At 45.0% G+C, this 25,003-nt stretch overlaps 1 protein-coding gene across 4 annotated transcripts in view; it reads right to left on the bottom strand.

The window, feature by feature from the left end:
* Positions 1-490: 490 nt before the first annotated feature.
* Positions 491-25,003, bottom strand: part of ndc80 (NDC80 kinetochore complex component) — a 100,046-nt gene continuing 75,533 nt past the window's right edge. For 3 of the 4 annotated variants that reach the window (XM_052040982.1, XM_052040983.1, XM_052040981.1), the window contains exons 15-17: positions 8,593-8,723; positions 3,411-3,513; positions 512-777 (exon numbers count right to left, since the gene is read on the bottom strand). In XM_052040982.1, the coding sequence (XP_051896942.1) occupies positions 655-777; positions 3,411-3,513; positions 8,593-8,723 (357 nt within the window). In that variant the 3' untranslated portion in view covers positions 512-654. Of the gene's footprint in view, positions 778-3,410; positions 3,514-8,592; positions 8,724-25,003 lie in introns of all 4 variants that reach the window. The other variant, XM_052040984.1, reaches the window with a different exon arrangement.

Below are 25,003 nucleotides of genomic sequence, written 5' to 3'. Positions count from 1 at the left end.
CTCACCCACTGGCTCCATCTGCCAATCACCCCTCCCCAGCTATCACTCGCCAGTTCCTGCCGCAGTCCTCACCATCTCTCCTCTACACTCTCAGTCCTGATGCAGGGTCTCAACCTGAAATGTCGATCATCCCTTTGCCTCCGCAGATGCTGCTCAACCTGCTGAGCTCCTCCTCCAACTTACTTTTTTGCAATGTTCAATTGATTTGTTGAAAGATCAATACAAAAATCATTGTTCCACCGCTATGGAAGATTTCTGCAAAATGGCAACCAGTATCACTCAGTGACTCAGTATCCATCCTGTCACAAGCATTCCCTTTGCCCTCTGCAAATGGATTTGATTTATAACTTTAGTTCTGGTGAAAGATCGACTGAAATGTTAAGTTTCTCTCTGCACAGTTGCTGCCTGATGGATTCCCAGCATTTATTCTTATTTTAGTTCTACTGATACTGTTCTTTTAATTAAAATAACCTGTAATCAAGAGGCAGAAGTTGGAATAAATGCAATTTATTTAATGCTCATTTATCATGGATTTTACATCAACAATTCTTAACACATTCTGCAACCTACAACTGCAATAGTGTGAACTCGTTTCTTAACATAAACTGTACACACAGAAACAACAGAAACCTGTATAATGTTAAATGGCCGTGGCTACAGAGAACCACTCTTCTCTTTGCATAATTCAGCGATGGACTTAATATCTGTTAAAAATTCTTCTTTCAAGAATTCTTCATGGTCTCTCTCAGCACATTTATTATAATCCTCAAGATAATTCTAAATAAAACAAAACAATCATTTTAGTTTAACCCAAGGAGAGCATTGCAAATGAGTATCCAACCTTCAAATCAGGAACTGTCATGGCCCAAAGTTTAGAGCCAAAGAAAACCAAAGTCACCTGCAAACCAACCCCCACCCAATCCATTTCAGCTTGCAATGGTGGTATCAAGTTTGACCAGTGGAGCTCAGATCCAACTGACTCTGCTAACTGGTGGGAGCACTAAGTGATTTGTGCACAACCTGGGAGATTCATAAACCCAGTAGAAAACTGCCAGCAGCGTGGTATGTGGAACACGTCTGTAGATGGGCAAGCAGTCCAGGTTATGGCAATGTTATTTGGTGGTCATGGTCTGTAATCACAATCCAGAGACACAAATTCAATCCCATCAGAGGTGCAGGATGATTAAAAATAAGGAATAGAAAGCTAGAATCACTAGTCATGACCATGAAACGACTGGATGGTCACACAAACTGACTGTGGCCTTCCTGGAAGAAATGCACATCCATAATTAGTTTAGTTCTGTAGCTGGGTAGGCAGAAACCGGGGCTTCAAAATTATCTTTGGCTTTATTTATTGAAGCAATCTCCAACAGTTCCTTCCAGGTGAAGGTGCCTACTGACTGCACCCTACATACGGCCTAAGGAGGTGTTACAACATGGAACAGTACAGCACAGGAACAGGCCTTTCATTCCGAAATGATGCTGAATTAAACTAACTAATTCTCTTCTGCCGGTACATGATCCGTATCCCTCCATATCCATGTGATTATCTAACAGCATCTTAAATGTCATTATTGTATTTGCTTCCACCACTCCCCCCCATTCCAGGCTCCCACCACTGTGTGTAAAAACTTGCTCTGCACATCTCCTTCAAACATTCCCCCTCTCACCTTGAATGCATGTCCTCTGACATTTCTACCCGAGGAAAAAGATTCTGAATGTGTACCCATCTGTGCCTGTCACAATCTTATAAACTTCTCATGTCTCCCCTCAGCCTCTGAAGCTTCACATCTGGAGCATCTGGAACATCAAAGCTCCACTGAACCTTCAAAGCACAATCCATCCCCTCTATATTAATCCACTATAGGTTCCCCAAAGGCTTATTTATGCATCTATATGAATGCAAGTCCAGCAAGGCAGACAATTTGTCAGTCTTGCCCTTCTTTCAATCATTTCTCTGTGAAAGCAACAAATTCATATTCCCAGGTCCTAATTCAAAGCTCTCAGTTCATCTGTCTTGATAATCTTGATTAAAATAGACACAATTTAGCCTTCTATCACTCCCACACTCATGTCTGCCAAGCCTACTGCACTGACTTGGTTTTCCTTCTGCACTGGACTGTACAAACTCCTCTTGCCAATCAACCAGCGACTGTGTCCCATTCCCCTGCCAAATTAGTTTCAATACTCCCGAACACAGGGGAAAACATTTCCGCAAGAATGCTGGACCAGTTCTCATTTGTACAGGTCCAGCATTTTTTATACAGCTCCCACCTTCCCCAGAAGCAATCCCAGTGATCCAGAAATCTAAAGCCCTCCCTCCTACATCATCCATTTATACATACATTTGACCTATCCTTTTTTCCTATACTCACCAGCATGTACATATTACAGAACCTCATCACATTCTTTACCCAAGGCATTAGTACTTATTTGAGCTCAGACCTTTGGCTGTTTACCCTCCTCCTTTAGAAAGCCCTGCAATCGTTCTGTGACATCCTTGGGTCATGCCACCAGAGAAACAACACATCATGCTCGTTTCACTTGCCTATTCCTTTCACTATCGAGTCTCCTACCACTCTTGCCCTTGGACTCTTGCTCCTCCCCCAACCTGCCAGTTAAGCCACAATCTTGGCTCTGGCTGGACTCCTCGGAGATATATCCTCCCGACCATTTACCAGCTTGAAGTAGGATGTGCTCCAAGGTTTCCCTGACTGCCCACCTTCCTCTGCTTGATAGTCACCCATTCACTCTCCGAATGTCGTTCCTTAAGCTACAGCCTTGTGGATGCACCGTACTGCCTCCAGCCTGTGCTTAAGCTCCAAATCCAGTCACTGAAGCTGGCCACACTGGAGGCACCTCCTGCAGACAGTCATCCAGACTGCAATGAAGAATGAAGGGCTTGGAATTAACATTTGCTGTAAGCCGTACAACACAAGGGATTGAGCTCTCCTGCCACACTTGTCATTTAGGAAGGGCCTTTCAGATGCACTCCATCTCTGTTCCTACACTGTCTTTGAACTAAAAGCATAAATACACTGCCCTCCCAAAGCCCAGTGCAGAAAGTTCCCCATAGACCCTCCTTCCAAAGCCCACACTCTAAGACTGTAGAACACTGTAGAACACTCTGAAAGAAAAAAATTCACACTGTGTTCTACAGTGTCTACTGTCTTCCTTTTGCTTTACACATTACCAAGGGAAAAGAATTCTTACTATCGACTCTATTTATAACTCTCAATTTTGTACACCTCTAACTGGTCACCTCAAACAGTTCTAGCCCAGTCAGCTGAAATTACTTGACCTTAATTCAAAGGGCCACGATTACAAGGGGCCTGACTTAGAGGTAGAAACTATTGGCCTTTAATATGCACATTTTTCCAACCATCTAAATGAATATTTAAGATCCCAACCTCGACACTGGCAACATGTTGGCTTATTGTATCCAAGAAAAACTGCAATTTGTCCTTCGCTTTTCTCCTTGCTTCTGTGGTCTTCTGCTCCACTTCATCATACCTGGGGAGGAAATCATTGCAAGTACAGCAACAGTTTAAAAATGAAACAGCAGCAGTCAATTTAAGTAACTCAGGGTAATGTACAACATTTCCAGAATGTGGCAGTAAAATAAAGTTGATTTGTCCCCCCAGGGACAGGATATTTGTATCATTAAGAACCTTAGAGGAAAACAGCGAGAATTCCTGGGCCCCTCTCGCTGATCCCCAGCGAGGATCAAGTGCTGACACCCTTGACGTTTGGATATGAATGTAGGAAGTAGGATTAGAAGTTTGAAAAAGACAAAAATCTGGTGGTGTTGATTGCAAGGACTGTCTTAGGCTATAGAATAATAATGATCAGCTGGAAAGTTTGGCAGAACAATGGAGATGGATTTTGGAAGGTTAAATAAGGAATATACAAGGTTCCAAAGGATTGTTGATGAACACAGGAACCTTGAGGTACGTTCATAAATCCCTTAAAGTGGCAGCACAGGTTGATAAGGTGCTGATGAAGGCATTATGGGATGCTCGATTTCATCAGCTGTGGCATCGAAAGCAAGATGACATCATGTTCCAACTTTATAAAACCTTGGTTAAGCCACACCTGGAGTACAGTGTGAAGTTCTGATCACCACACTATAGGAAGGATGTGATTGCACTGGAGAGGGTGCAGAGAAGATTCACCAGGATGTGAATGGAGTGTTTCATTTATAAGGAACGTCGAGCTCCAAACACCTACCATCCTCCAGTGTAAACATTTTCCTCCCCCCTCCCACTCCAAACAATCACTTTAAATCAATGCCTCCAGTTTTTTAGTCCATTTGCCACGGTACTTCCTATGTACCCTAAGCACTGCAACTGGGTCTCTCTCAAAGAAAATAATCCCAGCCTATCCAATAGCAAACATTCCATGGTCCTCGCAATAAGTCACATTTAGGTGCAGCAAGCGGTTCAGGGCAGTGGGGGAGGGAAGAGGAGGCACATTAGCTCTTCTTTTGAGAGGATTCCAATACAGGAGTAAGGAAGTCCTACTGCAATTTTTTTAGGGTCACGGTGAGACTGCATCTGGAGTATGAGATACAGTTTTGACCCTTATCTAAGAAAGGCTGTATTTGGAGTGCAGTGAAGGCTCACAGGAATCTTAATTGGATGGCGAGTATGCCATGAGGAAAAAATAAAGCAGGCTGAGCGTGTATTGTCTTGAGCTTAGAAAAATGAGAAAAGATCAAACTGAAACTTCTAGCATGGGAACAGTGCAGGAAAATGGCATTGAGGTACAAGATCTCAACGAATGGTGCAGAGACTTTAAGGGCTAGATGGCCCACTTCTGTTCTTGTTACTAAATTAACTCAACTATCAGAATGTTATTACAGTTTTATGTGATTACTTACCCCCCTGCTTGCCCTGAAGGAACTTGTTTAACTACCAAGCTCTTATGTTTAAACTCAGGACTCTTTTCGTGACAACAGAAAGAGGCCATGTTGGTTCCCATGGGAGCAATCCCATAAGTCCCATCTCCCTCCTCCTTATTTCCCTGTGCCTTGGTCTCTCTTACACATGTTTAGTTTCCCCTTGATTAATTTCTTCTTACTTCACTATCACATACAATAAAAGAGCTAGAACTATATGCAACATTAGAGCAACGCAGCTTGAGAACTGCATGCAGTTTTAATCACCATAGTACAGGATAGATGTAATAGCATAGAAGATTTACCAGCACATCAAGCTCCTTTTGAACATCAAGTCTACACAGTCTGAAGGCAAGCAAGCTAAATATCTTCTTCATTATCCTATCTGCCAATGTCATTATTTTCAGTACAATGCTCCCTGCCATTTACTGTACACATCCAGCCCAGTATTAGACAACCCGAAATGCATTACCTCACACTTGTCTGGATTAAATTCCACCCGCCATTGCTTTGCCCAACTTTCCAGCTGATCTGTGTCTTTTGGAAACCATCCTCACTATCTACAACTCCAACCTTCGTGTCAGCAAACTTACTTATCAGACCACAGACATTCTCATCCAAGTCATTTATATACAGTACATGACAAACAAAGGTACCGACACCGATCCCTGCCGTACACCACTGGTTACAGATTTCTAGTCAGAAAAACAACAACCCTCTACCACTGTCCTCTGTCTTCTATCATCAAGTCAATTTTGGATCCAGTTTGCCAAAACACCTGGGATCCCATGTGCCCTAACTTTATGGACCAGCCTACCTTGTTTCATCAATTTTCTTAGTAACCTCCTCAAAAAAGTCAGTCAGATGAAAGGCAGGATTTCCCATGCACAAATCCATGCTGATTCCCCCTAACCAATCCTTGCCTTTGCAAGTGAACATAAATCCTATCCCAAAGAATCTACCCCCCCACCCCCCCAAAAGTTTCCCTACTACCTTTGCAAAACTCAGTAGCCTGTAGTCCTGGCTTATTCCTACCACCTTTCTTGAAGAACAATATTAGCTTCCCACTAGTGTTCAGGTACCTCACCAGAGCTAAAGATGATGCAAAATTTTTGTCATACACCCATCAATCTCCTCCTTTGCTTCCCGTAACACTGTGGGATAGATTTCATCAGGCTCTGGGGATTTGTCCAACTTAATTTAAGTAGCATTTTTTTTTAAATTTTCTCATTTGCATTGGATCCTTGGTTCTTCAGGATTCTGTCTTTTCTGAAGACAGACATAAACACTTGTTAAATTCCTCCATCATTTTCTTGCTCCCCATTATAGAGTCTCCCATCTGTCTGTAGGGGATCCAATGGAAGCTCTGAAGGTCTTTTTCATTCCTTGCTGGTTTACTCTCGTATTCCTTCCCCTTCTTTGCCAGATTCTAAAATGCTCCCAAACCTCAGGCCTACAGCTTTTTCTGGCAATGTTGTAAGCCTTTTCCTTACTTTGAACGTTAATTTCTCATGTCATAGGGGACCACTTTTACCCATTGTTCTTCTGTGTCTTGAATTAATGTTCATTTGTTGCGAATCATGCATTGTAAACGTTGCTTGCCCACTGCCGTACCCTTTCATGTTGTTTCTCAATTTCAGCCACCTGTCTTCTTAACTTCACAGTTTCCCTTGTTTAAATTGAAAACCTTGGTTTCAATTGAACCATATCACTTTCAAACTTATATAAAATTCAATCATATTAGTTACTTGTTCTCAGGGGCCCCCCTTACTACAAGATTAACTATAATAGACCAGTATATGTAAAACAAGAAGCCTGTTCCCCAGTTGATCTCTCACCATAATGATCTCGACATCCTTCTCAAATACATTCCAGGAATTCATACATTGTTAGCACCCATTTTGCCTGTGCAGGCAATTATACATTGTTTGCTCGGATTACTGTATTTCCCCTATTCCATGCTGATCGAGTTGCATCATTTATACCATGCCCTATATCAGAATTACCCATAAGTACTCCACTAATGTTTTCTGCCCCTGACTAATCACTGTTATTCACAAGACACCGAATGAAATCTCATGGGCAATGAGAACCTCCGCAGATTTCCCATCCCCCGAGTTGGTAACCTGGGCACAAAGAACAGTGAGCCCATGATCGGAATTAGCTGCCAGAAGAAAATTAAGTGAAGCCTTTTGATTGAATTAATTTAAGTGTGTGCATATTTTCACTGACCAATGTTATTTTTAATTTTTGACAGTTTCTGAATAAATAAAGGCCTGGCATTCAGAAACATTCAATTTGAATGATCAATTTGATAGCCAACAAACAGGGGAGAGAAGGCATCACTGCTTTAATGCCTTCCTGGTCTCTGTTGCTGGACAATCGCTTTGGGGGCGACTTGTGCTGTGCTGATGAGCTGGGAGCTAGGTGCCTAATGTACGACCATGCCAAAGCATTGCCTCGAGCACAGACAACTGGCAAACTCGAGGTAGAAAAAGATCTGCCACAAATTGCTTTGCAGAAGATTTTGTTCGTACTATAAATCTCATGCCACTGATCAGCATATACAAGATTTTTTTTAAATATTGGAAAAGTGTGACAGTACCTCCAGTTCACAATGAGCAGGACAAATCCTATCCAGCTGATTACAGTCCCACTGGTCCACTTCCAATCAGCAAAGTCATGGATGGTATCATTGAGTTGTATCAAGCAGCATTTAGTCTTCTCTTTAGGCAGTCCCTCAGGATTGAGGATGACTTGCTTCCACTCTGATTATTTTGGGTTCTAAGGTGGCTGATGAGGCCAATGTGGGAACTGCAGACTCCACAAATGGAGCAGGTGGTGGTTGATGGGCCCGTGCCTGGGTAATTTGGGAGTTGGTGCACTCCTTTTGCCGCTCAAGTATGTCTTCTGAGTGCTCCTAATGCATGACCTCAGGTTCTCCTACTTCAGCAATCATGGGCCAGAGGTTCCCAAGGCAATGGGAGAATGATGCATTTCTTCAAGAAAGCTTTGAGCACATGCTCAAATCTTTTTTCTCTGTTGCCCGGTAACTTTGTCCCACAACAGAGCTCAGAACAGCATTGCTTGGAGTCTGGTGTTGGGCATGCAAACAACATGGCCTGCAGGAGTTCTCAGGCAAACAAAAAGTGCTGGAGGAACTCAACAAGCCAGGCAGCATCTATGGAGGGAAATAAACAGTTGATGTTTCGGGTCAAGACTCTTCTTCAGGACTGGAAAGGAAGAGGGCAGAAGCCAGAATGAGAAGGTCATGGGAAGGGGAGTAGCACATGCAGGCAGTTGAGGGGGTGGGGGGAGGGGATGGTCGGTGGGTGTCCACGTGAGGTGGGGTGGGGGGGGGGATGGTAGGTGGATATCCACGCGAGGGGGAGGGAATGGTAGGTGGGTGTCCACGCGGAGGGGGGAGGGGGTGCTCCCAGCCTGTTCTTCCTAGCCTTGAGCATTTTTTTTAAATCAATTACCTTCCCCTAAATCAAAGTCAGAACAGGAAAGAGTTGCACAATGCATCCAAAACTAATGACTTTTCAACATGAAATTAAAATTTTTCAGTTTTAACACAACTGTGGAATCGTAGCCTAAAAAAATTACATTCCTATATGATATAAAAAGGTCAGATTCTGTTTACAGTGAACTACCTCTCTCAATATTATGAACAATGAACCTGTACAAACCGGTTTTTAGCTGCTTTCAGTTGTCCAACTGCTTCATCTAAGTCTTCCTCCAAGGACCTCTGCAAACATTTCTTCTTGTTTTCCAAAGATTCAAGCTCCTCAACTTGCTTTGCCATTTTTCGATTATCTTCCTGCAAGTAATTCAGATTATATTCCATTTTTCCCAAATCAAGTTACAGTTATATAGCAAACAAATATAGTTAATTATGCTAGTTTCATATATTTTTATCCAGTCAAAATTCATTTTGCATGTCAGCCAACTGTTTCACAGGACTTCATTCTGAATCAGTGTCACCCAGATTAAATAACCGGGGATAGTCCACGAACACCACAGAATGTGATCTCTCAATAGGTCAGAGCCAAAATAAAAAGGGGAAAATATCTAGGGCACCTTTGAAGGGAGTCGCAATTATGTTGATTGGACAAACCAAACTGGCAAAGCTTTCATAGAAAAATGTGTGGAATGTAACAGGGATTGCTTTTTTAGAGCAGTACATTGCAGAGTCTACGCAGCTACAGGTCATTTCAGATTTAGTCTTAACAACGAAGGATAAGGGATCTTGTAGTTAAAGATCCCCTTGAGGGTCATAGCCACAATGTGATAGAATTCCAAATGCAGTTTGAGAACACCACCACAGATCCATAACCTGCAATTAAATAAGGGCAATCATAATGGTACGAGGGAGGAGTTGTCCAAGGTGGACAGTAAACAAGCTAAGAGGCAGGACAGTAGAGGAAGTAGCAGGTATTCAAACAGCTGGACTATAAAGCAAAGCAAGAATTTATCCCAAACAAAAAGAGGGATTCCATGAGAAACAGGCACAATCTGTGGCTAACAAAGGAGGTAAAGGATCATGTCAAATGTAAAAGTAGGGTACAAAAAGTGACCAGGGCTAGTGGTAGACCAGAGTACTGGCGAATGTTTAGGATCCAGCAGAAGACTAAAAAGCTGTAAGGGAGAAAATTAATTTTGAGAGGAATAGTAACAGTGTCTATGTATATGCAAATAGGAAGGCAGCTAAGGTAAATGCAGGGCCTCTAGATAATGATGTTGCTTAATTAATAACAGCAAAGAAATGGTAGGCATGATGAATACATTTTTTGCATCAATCTTCACCATGGAAGGCATCGCTAATACCCCTCAAATATCAGATGGGATAATTTCAAGTATCAATGTACAACTTAAAAAAATCCAATGACAATGGACAACTCAGGAGGGCCCGACAGACTGCTCGCTCAGGTTTTAAAGGAAGTGGCTGCAGAGATAACAGACTTGAACATTTTCAGAACACACTAAAATCCAGAAGGGTACCAGAAGACTGACAATGTGACCCTCTTGCTCAAAAAAAGGAGGCAGGGAACTACAGACCAGCTCATTTAACAACTATTATTGGCAAGATGTTAGAGTCAATAATCAGAGAGGGAATAACTAATCATTTAAGAAAACTGAATGTAGTTAAACCTAGTCAAGATGGTTTCATGTTTGACAATTTTGCCCGAATTCTTTGAGGATGTAACAGGGAGAGTTGACAGAGGGGAACCTGTCAATGTAGTGTATTTAGATTTTCAAAAGGCATATGATAAGGTACCACATAGGAGGTTGATGCACAAATTAAAAGTCCCACAGGATCAGAGGAAGTGCGTTAGAATGGACTGAAAACTGGCTGCCTTACAGAAAACAGAGTTGAAATACACAAGCCCCTTTCAGACTGGGAGGAGGTAACTAGTAGTCTTCTGCAGGGATCATTTGTTGGCCCACATCTGTTCACTATTTACATTAATGAAATGGAAGAAGGAACAATAGGTAAATTTCCAAATTTGCTAACAATAGGAAAACAGGTGGGAGGGCATGTTGTAATAAGAATACTGTGATTCTGCAATGGGATATGGATAGACTGAGTGAAAGGATAAGACTGGCAAACATGGGGAAGTGTGAGGCCATGCACTTGGGTGAGAGAAATCAAAAGGAAGATTATTTAAATGGAGAGAGGCTGCTAATGAGTGAAGTAGAGGGATCAAGGTGTTCTAGTGTATGAACCATAAAAGACTAGCAGGCAGGTCTAATGAATAGTTAAGAAGGCAAAAGGCATTTTACTTTTTAAAGTTAAGGGGAGCAAAACAGTATATAATATTGGATTAAAAAATTGTATCAGTGGAGGCAGTCCAAAGGAGATTCACCAGGCTAATTCCTAGAATGAGAGGGCTATCCTACGGAGGACTGAATAATTAAGGCCTATATTTCTTGGGAGTTTAGAAGAATGAGGGGTGACCTTAATCAAACATAAAATCCTCAGGGGCTTGACAGGATAGAGCTGGGATGCTTTTACTAACGGGAGAGTCTCAAACACGGGGACACAACTACAAGATAAGCAGAGGTATGCAGAAATGCTTCCACACAGTGGAATTCTCTGCCCTGGCAGGTGATGGAAGCTAGATCATGAGAAGTAATTAAAGCGGACAGGGATAAATATTTGAAAGATCAACAAATAGAGGCGTATGGAGAAGTGGCACAGAAGAGCAATCAAGGCCAGCATAGATCAGCCATGATCATGTTGAATGGCAGGGCAGAGCCTGAAGGCTTACTTCTGCTCCTATTTTCTCCTGTTCTTGAAATTGCTATCGAGACTTGCCACATTCACTTGGAGAATGCTCGAAAGCTGAATGCACCACTTTATCCAGTGAAGTCAGAAACTGGGAAAGCCAATTCTGATCCTTTGATGTTGATTCAAAAAAACAAAACTGACAGTGACAACACATCTATGAAGAGTTGGCTAAGTAATTTTGTTTTAAATAAATGCAAGTTTGCAAGCACACTTTTATACTCACTTTCAATAGCCTCCCACTCTTAAGATTCAGACCATTAAACCCTACCTCATGCTCAAGTCCCAGTTCTGATGAAGGGTCTTCAATCTAACCCTGTTCCTCTTGCACAGATGTCGCTTGATCCGCTGATTGTTTCCAGCATTTTGTCTTTATCTTACACCCAGTTCATCCATCTCTCTTTACAACAGTGGCCAGTCCAACATTAAAATTCTCATCAAGCAAAATAGAAGCTGCTGGACTGAGAGTAGAGGGAATGAAGTGTCTCAACCAAAACCACTGACTGTCCATTCTCCTCTACAGACAGTTCCTCCAGCAGCTTTTTTTGCTTCAATTTTCAGCAGCTTCAGTTTCTGGGTCCCTTGAAATTCCCATCTTTTCAAATCCCTCCATGCCTTTGTCTCTTTTTTTAAATCTTATCCAACTCTCACGCGGGCAGTTTAAGAAGTGAAAAAAAAACAGCTTTGGCGGTTTTGTTTTCGGGTTGCTTTGGCAGACTTTGCAGCAGCCAAGTATTTTTTCTCTAATCGGGAATAGTGGGGCAAGATTGCGCAGGCGTGTGACGTAGGCAGTTAGTGCGCCGGCAGTTTAAAAAGCAAACCGCCATATCCAGCAGGCAGCTGAGTGAGAGGGAGCAGAGTGGTTGGGTTTTGGCTCAAGGGGCTTTGGCGTAAATGGGCGAGATGAGGTAGGGGATTTGAGGAAAGGAGGTGGAATGAGTGTGGTTTTCTGTGCTCAGTGTCAGATGTGGGAGGTCCTGGAGTCTTCCAACCTCCAGGACGACCACACCTGCATCCGCTGTGTCAAGCTGCAGCTCCTGAGGGACCGCGTTAAGGGAACTGGAGATGCAGCTTGATGACCTTCATCTGGTCAGAGAATGAGGTGATAGAAAGGAGCTACAGGCAGGTGGTCACACCAGGGTGACGGGAGTCAGGAAAGTGGGTCACAGTCAGGAGGGGGAAGGGGAAGAGTCAGGTACTAGAGAGTACCCCTGTGGCTGTACCCCCTTGACAATAAGTACTCCTGCTTGAGTACTGTTGGGGGAGACAGCCTATTTGGGGGAAGCAACAGTGGCAGTGCCTCTGGCACAGAATCTGGCCCTGTGGCTCAGAAGGGTAGGGAAGGAGAGAGGAGGGCACTAGTGACAGGGGACTTAATAGTTAGGGGGTCAGACAGGCGATTCTGTAGATGCAGGAAGGAATCTCGGATGGTAGTTTGCCTCCCGAGTGCCAGGGTCCGGGATGTTTCTGATTGCATCCAAGATATCCTGCAAAGGGAGGGAGAAAAGCCAGAGGTTGTGGTACATATTGGTACCAACGACATAGGTTGGAAAATGGAAGAGGTCCTGAAAAAAAGACTATAGGGAGTTAGGAAGGAAGTTGAGAAAAAGGACCGCAAAGGTAGTAATTTCAGGATTACTGCCTGTGCCACGTGACAGTGAGCATAGGAATAGAACGAGGTGGAGGTTAAATGCGTGGCTGAGGGATTGGAGTGAGGAGCAGGGATTCACATTTCTGGATCATTGGGGCCTCTTTTGGGGCAGGTATGACTTGTACAAAAAAGATGGGTTGCACTTGAATCCCAGGGGGACCAATATCCTGGCAGGGACATTTGCTAAGGCTACTGGGGAGAGTTTAAACTAGAATTGTTGGGGGGTGGGATTCAAACTGGAGAGACTGGGGAAGAGGTGTTTAGCTCTCAAACAGAGAAAGCTTGTAGTCAGTACGAAAAGAAGGATGGGCAGGTGATAGCGAAGGGACGTGGTCAGACAGATGGTTTGAGATGTGTCTATTTTAACGCAAGGAGTATCGCGAACAAGGCGGATCAATATTTGGAGCTACGATGTGGTTGCCATTACAGAGACTTGGATGGCTCAGGGACTGGAATGGTTATTTCAAGTGTCAGGTTTTAGATGCTTCAGAAAGGACAAGGAGGGAGACAAAAGAGGTGGGGGAACGGCACTGTTGATCAGAGATAGTGTCACGGCTACAGAAAAGGTGGACGTCATGGAGGGACTGTCTATGGAATCTCTGTGGGTGGAGGAAAGGGTCAATAACTTTACTGGGTGTTTTTTTTTTGTTTATACACTGCCCAATAGTAACAGGGATATTGAGCAGATAGGGAAGCAGATCCTAGAAAGGTGTGACAATAACAGAGTTGTTGTGATGGGAGGTTTTAATTTCCCAAATATTGATTGGCATCTCCATACAGTGAGAGGTTTAGATGGTGTGGAGTTTGTTAAGTGTGTTCAGGAAGGATTCTTGACACAATATGTAGATAAGCCTACAAGAGGAGAAGCTGTGGTTGATTTAGTATTGGGAAATGAACCTGGTCAGGTGTCAGATCTCTCAGTGGGAGAGCATTTTGGAGATAGAATTATGATCACTATCTCCTTTATGATAGCATTGGAGAGAGATAGGAACAGACAATTGGAGTAAAGAGAATTATGAGGCTCTCAGGTAGGAAATTGGAAGCTTAAATTGGGAACAAATGTTCTGAGGGAAATGTACGGAAGAAATGTGGAAAATATTCCGGGGTATTTGTGTGGAGTTCTGCATAGGCATGATCTAACGAGACAGGGAAGTTACAATAGGATACAAGAACCGTGGTGTACAAAGGCTATGATAAATCTAGTCAAAAGAAAAAGAAAAGCTTACAAAAGGTTCAGAGAGCTAGGTAATGTTAGAGATCTGGAAGAGTACATGGCTAACAGGAAGGAGCTTGTGAAGCAAATTAGGAGAGCCAAAAGGGGCCATGAGAAGGCCTTGGCAGGTAGGATTAAGGAAAACTCCAAGGCATTCTACAAGTATGTGAAGAGTAAGAGGATATGACATGAAAGAATAGGACCTATCAAGTGTAAGTGGGAAAGTGTGTATGGATCTGGAGGAAATAGCAGAGGTACTTAAATGAATACTTTACTTCAGTATTCACTAGGGAGAAGGATCTTAGTTATCATAGTGATGACTTGCAACAGACTGAAAAGCTTGAGTATGTGGATATTAAGAAAGAGGACGTGCTGGAGCTTTTGGAGAGCATCAAGTTGGATAAGTCGCCGGGGCGCGATCAGATGTACCCCAGGCTGCTGTGGGAGGTGAGGGAGGAGATTGCGGAGCCTCTGGCTATGATCTTTGCATCATCAATGGAGACGGGAGAGGTTCCGGAGAATTGGAGGGTTGCGGATGTTGTTCCCTTATTCAAGGAAGGGAGTAGAGATAGCCCAGGAAATTATAGACCAGTGAGTCTTACTTCAGTGGTTGGTAAGCTGATGGAGAAGATCCTGAGAGGCAGGATTTATGAGCATTTGGAGAAGTATAATATGATTAGGAATAGTCAGCATGGCTTTGTCAAGGGCAGGTCCTACCTTACGAGCCTGATTAAATTTTTTTTGAGGATGTGACTAAACACCTCGATCAAGGAAGGGCAGTAGGTGTAATGTATATGGAATTCAGCAAGGCATTTGATAAGGTACCACATGCAAGACTTATCGAGAAAATGAGGCATGGGATCCAAGGGGACATTGCATTGTGGATCCAGAACTGGCTGGCCCACAGAAGGCAAAGAGTGGTTGTTGAAGGGTCGTAGTCTGCATGGAGGTCAGTGACCAGTGGTGTACCTCAGGGATCTGTTCTGTGACCCTTATTCTTTGTGATTTTTATGAACGACCTGGATGAGGAAGTGGAGGGATGGGTTAGTTAGTTTGCAGATGACACAAAGGTTGGAGGCGTTGTGAATAGTCTGGAGGGCTGTGAGAGGTTACACCGGGACATAGATAGGATGCAAAACTGGGCTGAGAAGTGGCAGATGCAGTTTAACCCAGGTAAGTGTGAAGTTGTATATTTTGGTAGGTCAAATATGATGGCAGAATATAGTACTAATGGTAGGACTCTAGGGAGTGTGGAGGATCAGAGGGATCTTGGGGTCCAAGTCCATAGGACGCTCAAAGCAGCTGCACAGGTTGACTCTGTGGTTAAGGCAGCACACGGTGTATTGTCCTTCATCAACCGTGGAATTGAATTTAAGAGCTGAGAGGTAATGCTGCAGCTATATAGGACCCTGGTCAGACCCCACTTGGAACACTGTGCTCAGTTCTGGTCACCTCACTACAGGGAGGATGTGGAAGCCATAGAAAGGGTGCAGAGGAGATTTACAAGGATGCTGCCTGGAATGAGGAGCATGCCTTATGAAAGCAGGTTGAGGGAACTCAGCCTTTCCTCCTTGGAGCGACAGAGGATGAGGGGGGACCTGATAGAGGTATATAAGATGAGAGGCATTGATTGGGTAGACAGTCAGAGCCTTTTTCCTAGGGCTGAAATGGTTGCCACAAGATAGGTTTAGGGTGCTGGGGAGTAGGTATAGAGGAGATGTCAGGGGTAAGTTTTTTTTAAAAACTCAGAGTGGTGAGTGCGTGGAATGGGCTACTGGCAATGGTGGTGGAGGCGGATACGATAGGGTCTTTTAAGAGACTTTTGGATTGGTACATGGAACTGAGAAAAAGAGTGCTATGGGTTTCTAACGTAGGGACATGTTTGGCACAGCTTTGTGGGCCGAAGGGCCTGAATCGTGCTGTATGTTTTCTATGTTTCTACGTTTCCTATGGTGTTCTGCATTCTGCTGATCTCTGGCCTCTTAGGCATTCCATTTGTTTATTATTCCACCACTGATGGCCATGCTATTTTCTGGAGTTCTTTGCCTTGAGCTCTAACCTTGAAATCTTATAAATTCCTGGCTTTTCTCCTCCACTACTCCCCATTCCCACAGCCTTGGTCACCCAAAATATCCGTGTACTTCAGTGTCAAAGAATCATTTAATGATGATTATGTGAAATGCCTTCAGATAACTTGCTACATTAGAACATAGAACAGTGCAGCAGAGGAACAGGCCATTCAGCCCACAATTAAGCTACTAATACTAATTAAACTACTAAATAAATTACTCATTAAACTAATCCCTTCTGCCTACACAATCTCCATCTACCTCCATTCACTGCACATCCATGTGCCTGCCCCAAGAGCCTCTTGAACACGTCTATCATATTTGCCTCCATCACCAAGGGCAGCACATTCCAGGCACCCACCACTCTTTAAAAAAAAACTTGCTCCACACATCTCCTTTGAAATTACCCCCTCTCACCTTAAATGAATGCCCTCTAGTATTAGACATTCAGATCCTGGGACAAAGATACCTGCTGCCTACTCTATGCCTCTCATAATCTTATCAACCTCAATCAGATCTCCCCTTTGCCTCTGCCACTCCAGAGGAAACAATCCAAGTTTGTCCAACCTCTCCTTATAGCACATGCCCTCTAATCAAGGCAGCATCCTGGTGAACCTCTTCTGTACATTATCCAGAGCCTCCACATTCTTCCTGTAGTGGGGCGACCAGAACTGAATGTAATACTCCAGATGCAGCCTAACTAGAGTTTTTATAAAACTGCAACATAACTTCCCAATTCTTGAACTCAATTACATGACTAATAAAGGCAAGCATGCCATACACCTTCTTTACCACCCTATCAACCTGTGCAGCCACTTCAGGGAGTTATGGCCTTGGACACCAAGATTCCTCTGTACATCAATACTGTTAAGGCTCTTGCCATTAACAATGTACTGTCCTTTTACATTAGATCCCTCAAAGTGCAACACCTCACATTTGGCCAGATTAAACTCCATTTGCCATTTCTCCGCCTATATCTGCAACTGATCTATATCCTGCAGTATCCTTTGGCAATCTTCTGCACTATCCACAATGCCACCAATTTTTATATTGTCTTTGAACTTACCAACTCACCCAACTACATTTTCATCCAGGTCAGCAGAGGTCCTAGTACGTATCCCTGCGGAGCACCACTAGTCACGGAGCTCCAGCCAAAATAAGTCCCACCGACCACTATACTGTCCTCTATGGGCAAGCTAATTCTGAATCCAAATGGCCAATTCACAGTGGACCCCATGCATCTTAACCTCTGGATGAGCCTCCCATGAGAGACCTCGTCAAACGCCTGACTAAAGTCCATGCAGACAACATTCACAGCTCTAGCTTCAACAATCACCTTTGTCACCTCCTCGAAAAACTCAGTCAAGTTCGTGAAACACGACTTGCCCCACACTAAGCCATGTTGACTGTCCCTAATTAGGTCATGGTTTTCCAAATGCTCATAAATCCTGTCCCTTCATGGGTTTCGCTTCGGAAGACTTCGGAGCAGATAAGTTTTAAGTTTTACTTTTTATCTTTTTTAATAGTGTTTTAATTATAAGGGTTAGTTTTTAATAGAGTTGTGATTATTAGGGTTAGATTTTTATAAGGTTCTTAAGTGTTTCTATAAGTTTTAGTCAGGAAGAGTAGGGGCTGGACTGCACAGGCGTGGCGCAGGCATTTTAAAAAGCAAACCGCCATATCCAGTGGGCAGCGTTGGAGCGGGCAGCTGAGTGAGAGGGAGCAGAGTGGTCGGGCTTTGGCTTAAGGGGCTTTGGCGTAAAGGGACAAGGCAGGTGAATAGTTGGTAGGCAGGTAAAGGTAAGGTTTACCTGTTGTCTGTGATAAGTATTTAAGTAGGAAAACTAGCGGGGGTATAAAAAGAGGAATTAGTTCAGATGGAGGACAGGGTGGTATGCTGCAGCTGCTTGATGTGGGAACTCGTGGATCTTGCTGCGGTCCACGATGGCCACATCTGCAGTAAGTGCTTGAGGCTGGAGGAACTTGGGCTCAAAATCGATGAGCTGGAGTTACAGCTTCAAACACTGCAAAGCATCAGGGAGGGGGAGAGTTTTGTCGATACTGTACATAAGGAGAAGGTCACCCCACTTAGAGCAGGTAATTCTGGAGTTCAGGAAGTAGATAGAATGGTGACCGTCGGGGGAGGGAAAAGGAAAAAGATAACGAACAGGCAGATAGAGCAGAGGACCCCCGAGGCTGTTCCCCTCAGTAACACGTTTTCCACTTTGGAGACTGTTGAGGGGGATGAACTGCCGGGGCCCAGCAGCAGTAGCCAGGTCTATGGCACTGGGACCGGTCATACTGCTAGGAAGGGAGGGGAGGAGAAGAGGAAGGTGGTAGTGATAGGGGACTCGATAGTCAGGGAAACAGATAGGAGGTTCTGTGGCAGTGAGCATGAATCCCAGATGGTTTGTTGCCTCCCAAGTGCCAGGGTCCGGGATGTCACTGATCGGGTCCACAGGATTCTAGAGCAGGAGGGAGAACAGAAAGAAGTCGTGGTTCATGTTGGTACCAACGACATAAGTGGGAAGAGGGATGAGGTCCTGAAAAGTGAGTTCAGCGAGCTAGGTAGAAGGCTGAAGGACAGGACCTCGAGGGTAGTGAGCTCGGGATTGCTGCCAGTGCCACGCGATAGTGAAGGTAGGAATAGGAGGAGATGGCAGGTAAATGTGTGGCTGAGAAGTTGGTGCAAGAGGGAGGGTTTTAGATTTTTGGATCATTGGGATCTCTTCTGGGGAAGGTGGGACATGTACAGAGAGGACGGGTTACACCAGAGCTTGGGGGGGCCAATATCCTTGTGGCCAGGTTTGCTGGGGTGGTTCAGGAGGGTTTAAACTAGATTGCGAAGGGGAAGGGAACCAGAGGAGTAGGTCAGAGGAAGAAGGCGATGGGGAAAAGTCAGATCTGACAGGAAGAGAGGCTTTGAGGAAGGAGGAGCAGAGTACAGGCTACAAAAGTAGTAAGGTGGATGGGCTAAAGTGCATTTACTTGAATGCGAGAAGCATCGGGAATAAGGGAGATGAACCGAGAGCTTGGATAAGTACATGGGACTACGATATTGTGGCTATTACAGAGACATGGCTGACATCAGGGCAGGAATGGATATTGAATATTCCTGGTTTTCAGTGTTTTAAAAGGGATAGGGAGGGGGGGGAGAAGAGGAGTAGGGACACAGTTACAGCTGCAGAAAGGGTAGATAATGTAGAAGGATCCTCTCTAGAGTCTATATGGGTGGAAGTTAGGAATAAGAAAGGGGCAGATAGCCTCCTGGGAGTATTCTATAGGCCCCCCAGTAGCAGTAGGGATACTGAGGAGCAGATTGGGAGGCAGTTTTTGGAGAGATGCGAAAATAACAGGGTTATTATAATGGGAGACTTCAACTATCCAAATATTGATTAGCACCTACTTAGTGCCAAAGGTTTAGACAGGGCACAGTTTGTTAAGTGTGTCCAGGAAGGATTCCTGACGCAGTATGTTGACAGGCCGACTAGAGGGAATGCCATATTATACCTAGTTTTAGGTAATGAACCGGGTCAGGTGATAGATCTATCGGTGGGTGAGCATTTGGGGGACAGTGACCATTGCTCCATAATCTTTAGAATTGTTATGGACAGGGATAGGAGCAAAGAGGACGGGAAGATTTAATTGGGAGAAGGCGAATTATGAGGCTATAAGGCGAGAACTTGGGAGTGTAAATTGGGATGACATTTTTGAAGGGAAATGTACTATGGAGATGTGGTCGATATTCAGGGATCTTTTGAAGGATGTTAGGGATAAATTTGTCCTGGTGAGGCAGAGAAGGGATGGTAGGGTGAAGGAACCATGGATGACCAGTAGGTGGAACAACTAGTTCGGAAGAAGACGGCAGCATACATAAGGTGTAAGCAGCAAGGATCAGACAGGGCTCGTGAGGAATATAGAGTAGCAAGGAAGGAGCTTAAGCAAGGGCTGAGGAGAGCAAGAAGGGGACGTGAAAAGGCTTTGGCGAGTAGGGTTAAGGAGAATCCCAAGGCTTTTTTCTCGTATGTAAAGAGCAGAAGGATTGCTAGGGTTAAGGTAGGTCCGATTGAAGACAAAGGTGGGAGGATGTGCCTGGAAGCTGTGGAAGTGGGCGAGGTTCTTAATGAATACTTCTCTTCAGTATTCACCAAGGGGAGGGGTCTTGATGATGCTGAGAACAGTGTAGGTGAGGGTAATGTTCTAGAGTATGTAGATATTAAGAGAGAGGATGTGCTGGAGTTGTTAGAAAATATTAGGACAGATAAGTCCCCGGGGCCTGACGGAATATTCCCCAGGCTGCTTTGTGAGGCGAGGGAGGAGATTGCTGAACCGTTGGTTAGGATCTTTGAGTCCTCGTTGTCAACGGGGATGGTACCGGAGGATTGGAGAGTGGCAAATGTTGTCCCCTTATTCAAAAAAGGTAGTAGGGATAGTCCAGGGAATTACAGACCGGTGAGCCTTACGTCAGTGGTGGGTAAGCTGATGGAAAGGATTCTAAGAGATAGGATCTATGAGCATTTGGAGAAACATGGACTGATTAGGGACAGCCGGCATGGCTTTGTGAAGGGAAGATCTTGCCTCACAAGACTGATAGGGTTCTTTGAGAAGGTGACCAGGAAGATTGATGAGGGTAGTGCAGTGGATGTGGTCTACATGGATTTCAGTAAGGCGTTTGCCAATGTTCCGCATGGTTCCTTCAGAAGGTCAGAGGCCAAGGGATCTGGGGAAGCTTGGCCGTGTGGATTCAAAATTGGCTTGCCTGCAGAAAGCAGAGGGTTGTGGTGGAGGGAGTGCATTTGGATTGGAGGGCTGTGACTAATGGTGTCCCACAGGGATCTGTTCTGGGACCTCTACTTTTTGTGATACTTATTAACGACTTAGGTGAGGGGGTGGAAGGCTGGGTTAGCAAGTTTGCAGATGACACAAAGATCGGTGGTGTTGTGGATAGTGTGGAGGGCTGTAGAAGATTGCAGAGGGATATTGATAGGATGCAGAACTGGGCTGACAAGTGGCAAATGGACTTCAGTCCAGAGAAGTGTGAGGCAGTACACTTTGGACGGACAAACTGCAAGGTGGAGTACAAGGTAAATGGCAGGATTCTGGGCAGCGTAGAGCAGAGGGATCTGGGGGTTCATATTCACAGATCATTGAAAGTTGCATCGCAGGTGGATAGGGTAGTTAAGAAAGCTTATGGGATATTAGTTTTCATAAGTCGGGGGATCGAGTTTAAGAGCCGCAAAGTGATGATGCAGCTTTACAAAACTCTGGTTAGGCCACACTTAGAGTACTGTGTCCAGTTCTGGTCGCCTCATTATAGGAAGGATGTGGAAGCGTTGGAAAGGGTGCAGAGGAGATTTACCAGGATGCTGCCTGGATTAGAGAGTATGGATTATGAGGAGAGATTAAAGGAGCTAGGGCTGTTCTCATTGGAGAGGAGGAGGATGAGGGGAGACATGATAGAGGTATACAAGATATTGAGAGGAATAGATAGAGTGGACAGCCAGCGCCTCTTTCCCAGGGTGCCAATGCTCAAAACAAGAGGACATGGCTTTAAGGTATTGGGTGGGAAGTTCAAGGGTGATGTCAGAGGGAGGTTTTTCCACCCAGAGTGTGGTTGGTGCATGGAATGTGCTGCCTGGGGTGGTGGTGGAGGCTGATACATTGGACAAGTTGAAGAGATTTTTAGGTAAGCATATGGAGGAATTTAAGTTAGAGGGATATGTGGGAGGAAGGGGTTAGATAGTCTTAGGTGTAATTTGAAGGGCCGAAGGGCCTGTATTGTGCCGTATTGTTCTATGGTTCTAATAATCTTCTCCAGCAGCTTCCTTACCACTGATGTGATTCCAGGATAATCCTTATTTCCCTTCTTAAATAATGGAACAACACTAAAGCCCTTCCTCTGCATGAACCCATCCAAAGTGATACTTAAATGATGCTATTGTACCTGCCTCAACTACTTCCTCTGGCAGCTCATTCCATATACTCACCACCATCTGTGGAAAAGTTGCCCCTCGGGTCCCTTTTAAATCTTTCACCTCTCACCCTAAATCTATGCTCCCTGGTTTTGGACTCCCCTACCCTGGAGAAAAGACTGTTACCATCTACCTTATTTATGCCCCTCATGATTTTATAAACCTCTAGGGTCACCCTCCATTAAACCTACGCTCCAAGGAATAAAGACCTAGCCTGGCCAACCTCTCCCTATATCTCAGGCCCTCTAGTCCTGGCAACATCCTTGTAAATCTTTTCTGCACTCTTTCCAGTTTAACCACATCTTTCTTAATAACAGGGTGACCGAAACCATACACAGTACTCCAAGTGCGGCCTCACCAACAACTTATGCAACTGCAACATAATGCCCCAACTCCGAAACACAATGCCCTGACTGATGAAGACCAGCAGTCTGGACACCTTTTTCACAATCCTGTCTACCTGTGATCCCACTTTCAACGAACTATGCACTTGTACTCCTAGGTCCCTCTGAATGGCAGGGCACTGGGGAGTGTAATGGAACATAGTATAATTCCTACACTGGTTTGACTTTCCAAAATGTATCACCTCACACATCTGTATTGAAATCCATTTGCCATTCCTTGGCCCATTTCTCTAATTGATCAAGATCCCCCTGTAATGCAAGATAACCTTCTTCACTATCAACATCTATTTCGTTTCATCTGCAAACTTACTGATCAAGCCATGTGCGTTTGCATCCAATCATTTATATAAATAACAAATAACAAGGGTCCCAATACAGACCCCCTGCGGTACACCATTAGTCAACAGCCTCCATTCCGAGAAATAACCTTCAACCACCATCCTCCGCTTCCTACCGCCGAGCCACTTTTGAATTCACCTAACTAGCTCTCCCTGGATTCCATTGGACCAGACCTTCTAGACCAGCCTACCATATGTGGCCTTGTCTATTTGGACTTTAGCAAGGCCTTCAACAACATCCACTGCCCTACCCTCATCTATCGTTTTGGTTACCTCTCCAAAAAAACTATAAAAGCTTCAGATACACAAGAAATTCTGCAGACGCTGGATGTATCTGGAGCAATACACAAAAAGTGCTGGAGGAACTCAGCAGGCCAGGCAACAGCTATGGAGGGAAATAAACAGTCGACATTTCGAGCCGAGACACTTCATCAGGACTGGAAGGGAAGGGGGCAGAAATCAGAATAAGAAGGTGGGGGGAGGGGGAGGAGCACCCACAGGCAGGGGATAGGTGAGTCCAGGTGAGAGGAGGAAGATAGGTGGGTGAGTGGGGGAGGAGAGAAGATATAATAAGCTGAGAGGTGATAGATAGAAGAGGCAAAGGGCTGAAGGAGGAGGAATCTGGTATGAGAGGGCAGTGGACCATGGAATAAAGGATGGAGGGGAGGAGGAGAGATGGGCAGGTCATCAAGGTGGAGAAGGGAGCCACAGGAATAAAGGGAAGACAAGGAGTGGGGGGGGGGGGGGTGGGAAGTGGCATGAAAAAGAAGGGATGGCATTACCGAAAGTTAGAGAAATCGATGCTAAGGCCATTGGGTTGAAGACTCCCCAGGCTGAATAGGAGGTGTTGTTCCTCCAACCTGCATCTGGACTCAACGTGGCAGTAGAGGAGGCCATGGATAGACATGCCAGTACGGGAGTGGGATGTGGAATTGAAGTGGGTGGCCAATGGGAGGTCCTGGCTGTTGTGGCGGACGGAGCAAAGGTGCTCAACGAAGCAGTCACCCAACCTGTGTCGGGTCTCACTGATGTACAGGAAGCCACACCGGGAGCAATAAATGATACCCTTGGACTCACAGGTGAAACGCTGCCTCACCTGGAAGGATTGTCTGGGACCCTAAATGATGGTGAGGCAGGTGGTGTAGGGACAGGTGTAGCACTTGGTGCAGTTGCAGGCATAAATGCCAGGGGGGTGGGGGAGGGACGTGAGTTGCGGAGAGAGCAGTCCCTGCAGAAAGCAGAGAGAAGGGGTGAGGGGAAGATGTGCCTGGTGGTAGGATCCTGTTGGAGGTGGCAGAAAATGATGTGTTGGATACGGAGGCTTGTGGGGTGGTAGGTGAGGACTAGGGGAGCCCTGTCCCTGTTATGGTGGGGTTGGGGGGTTGGTGGTGAGGGCAGATGTGCGTGAAGTGGAGGAGATACAGGTGAGGGAAGCATCAATGGTGATGGAAGGGAAACCCTGGTTACTGAAATAGGAGTCCTAGAATGGAAAGCCTCATCATGGGAACAGATGCGGCAGAGGAACTGGGAGAAGGGGATGGAGTCCTTACAAGTGACAGGGTGGAAAGAAGTGTAGTCAAGGTAACTGTGGGAGTCAGTGGGTTTGTAGATGTCTGTGGTTAATTTGTCTCCGGAGATGGAGACAGAGAGATTCAGAAAGGGGACAGAGGAATTGGAGATGGACCAAGTGAATCTGAGGCTATGGTGGAAGTTGGAGGCAAGGTTGATGAAATTGACAAGCTCAGCACAGGTGCAAGAAGCAGCCCCAATGCAGTCATCAATGTAGCAGAGAAAAAGTTCAGGGGTGTTACTTGGAACATGGATTGTTCCACATGGCCGACAAAGAGGTAGGCATAGCTGGGGGCCATGCGAGTACCCATGACTACACTCTTAGTTTGGAGAAAGTGGGAGCCAAAAGAAAAGTCATTAAGGGCGAGTACCAGTTCCGCCAGATGGAGGAGAGTGGTGGTGGTGGTGGTGGAGGGGAACTGGTTGGGTCTGTTATCGAGAAAGAAACAGAGACTTAAGGCCTTCACGATGGGGGACAGTAGTGTACAGAGACTCGACGTGCATGGTGAGAATGAGGCTGTCAGGGCCGGGGAACTGAAGTTGTTGAAGTGATGGAGAGCATGCGAAGTGTCATGGACATAGGTAGGAAGGGACT

Source organism: Pristis pectinata, chromosome 29, assembly GCF_009764475.1.
Source record: "Pristis pectinata isolate sPriPec2 chromosome 29, sPriPec2.1.pri, whole genome shotgun sequence".
NCBI lineage: Eukaryota > Metazoa > Chordata > Chondrichthyes > Rhinopristiformes > Pristidae > Pristis > Pristis pectinata.
The sequence above is the reverse complement of the archived record's forward strand: the minus strand, read 5'-3'. Positions and strand labels throughout refer to the sequence as shown.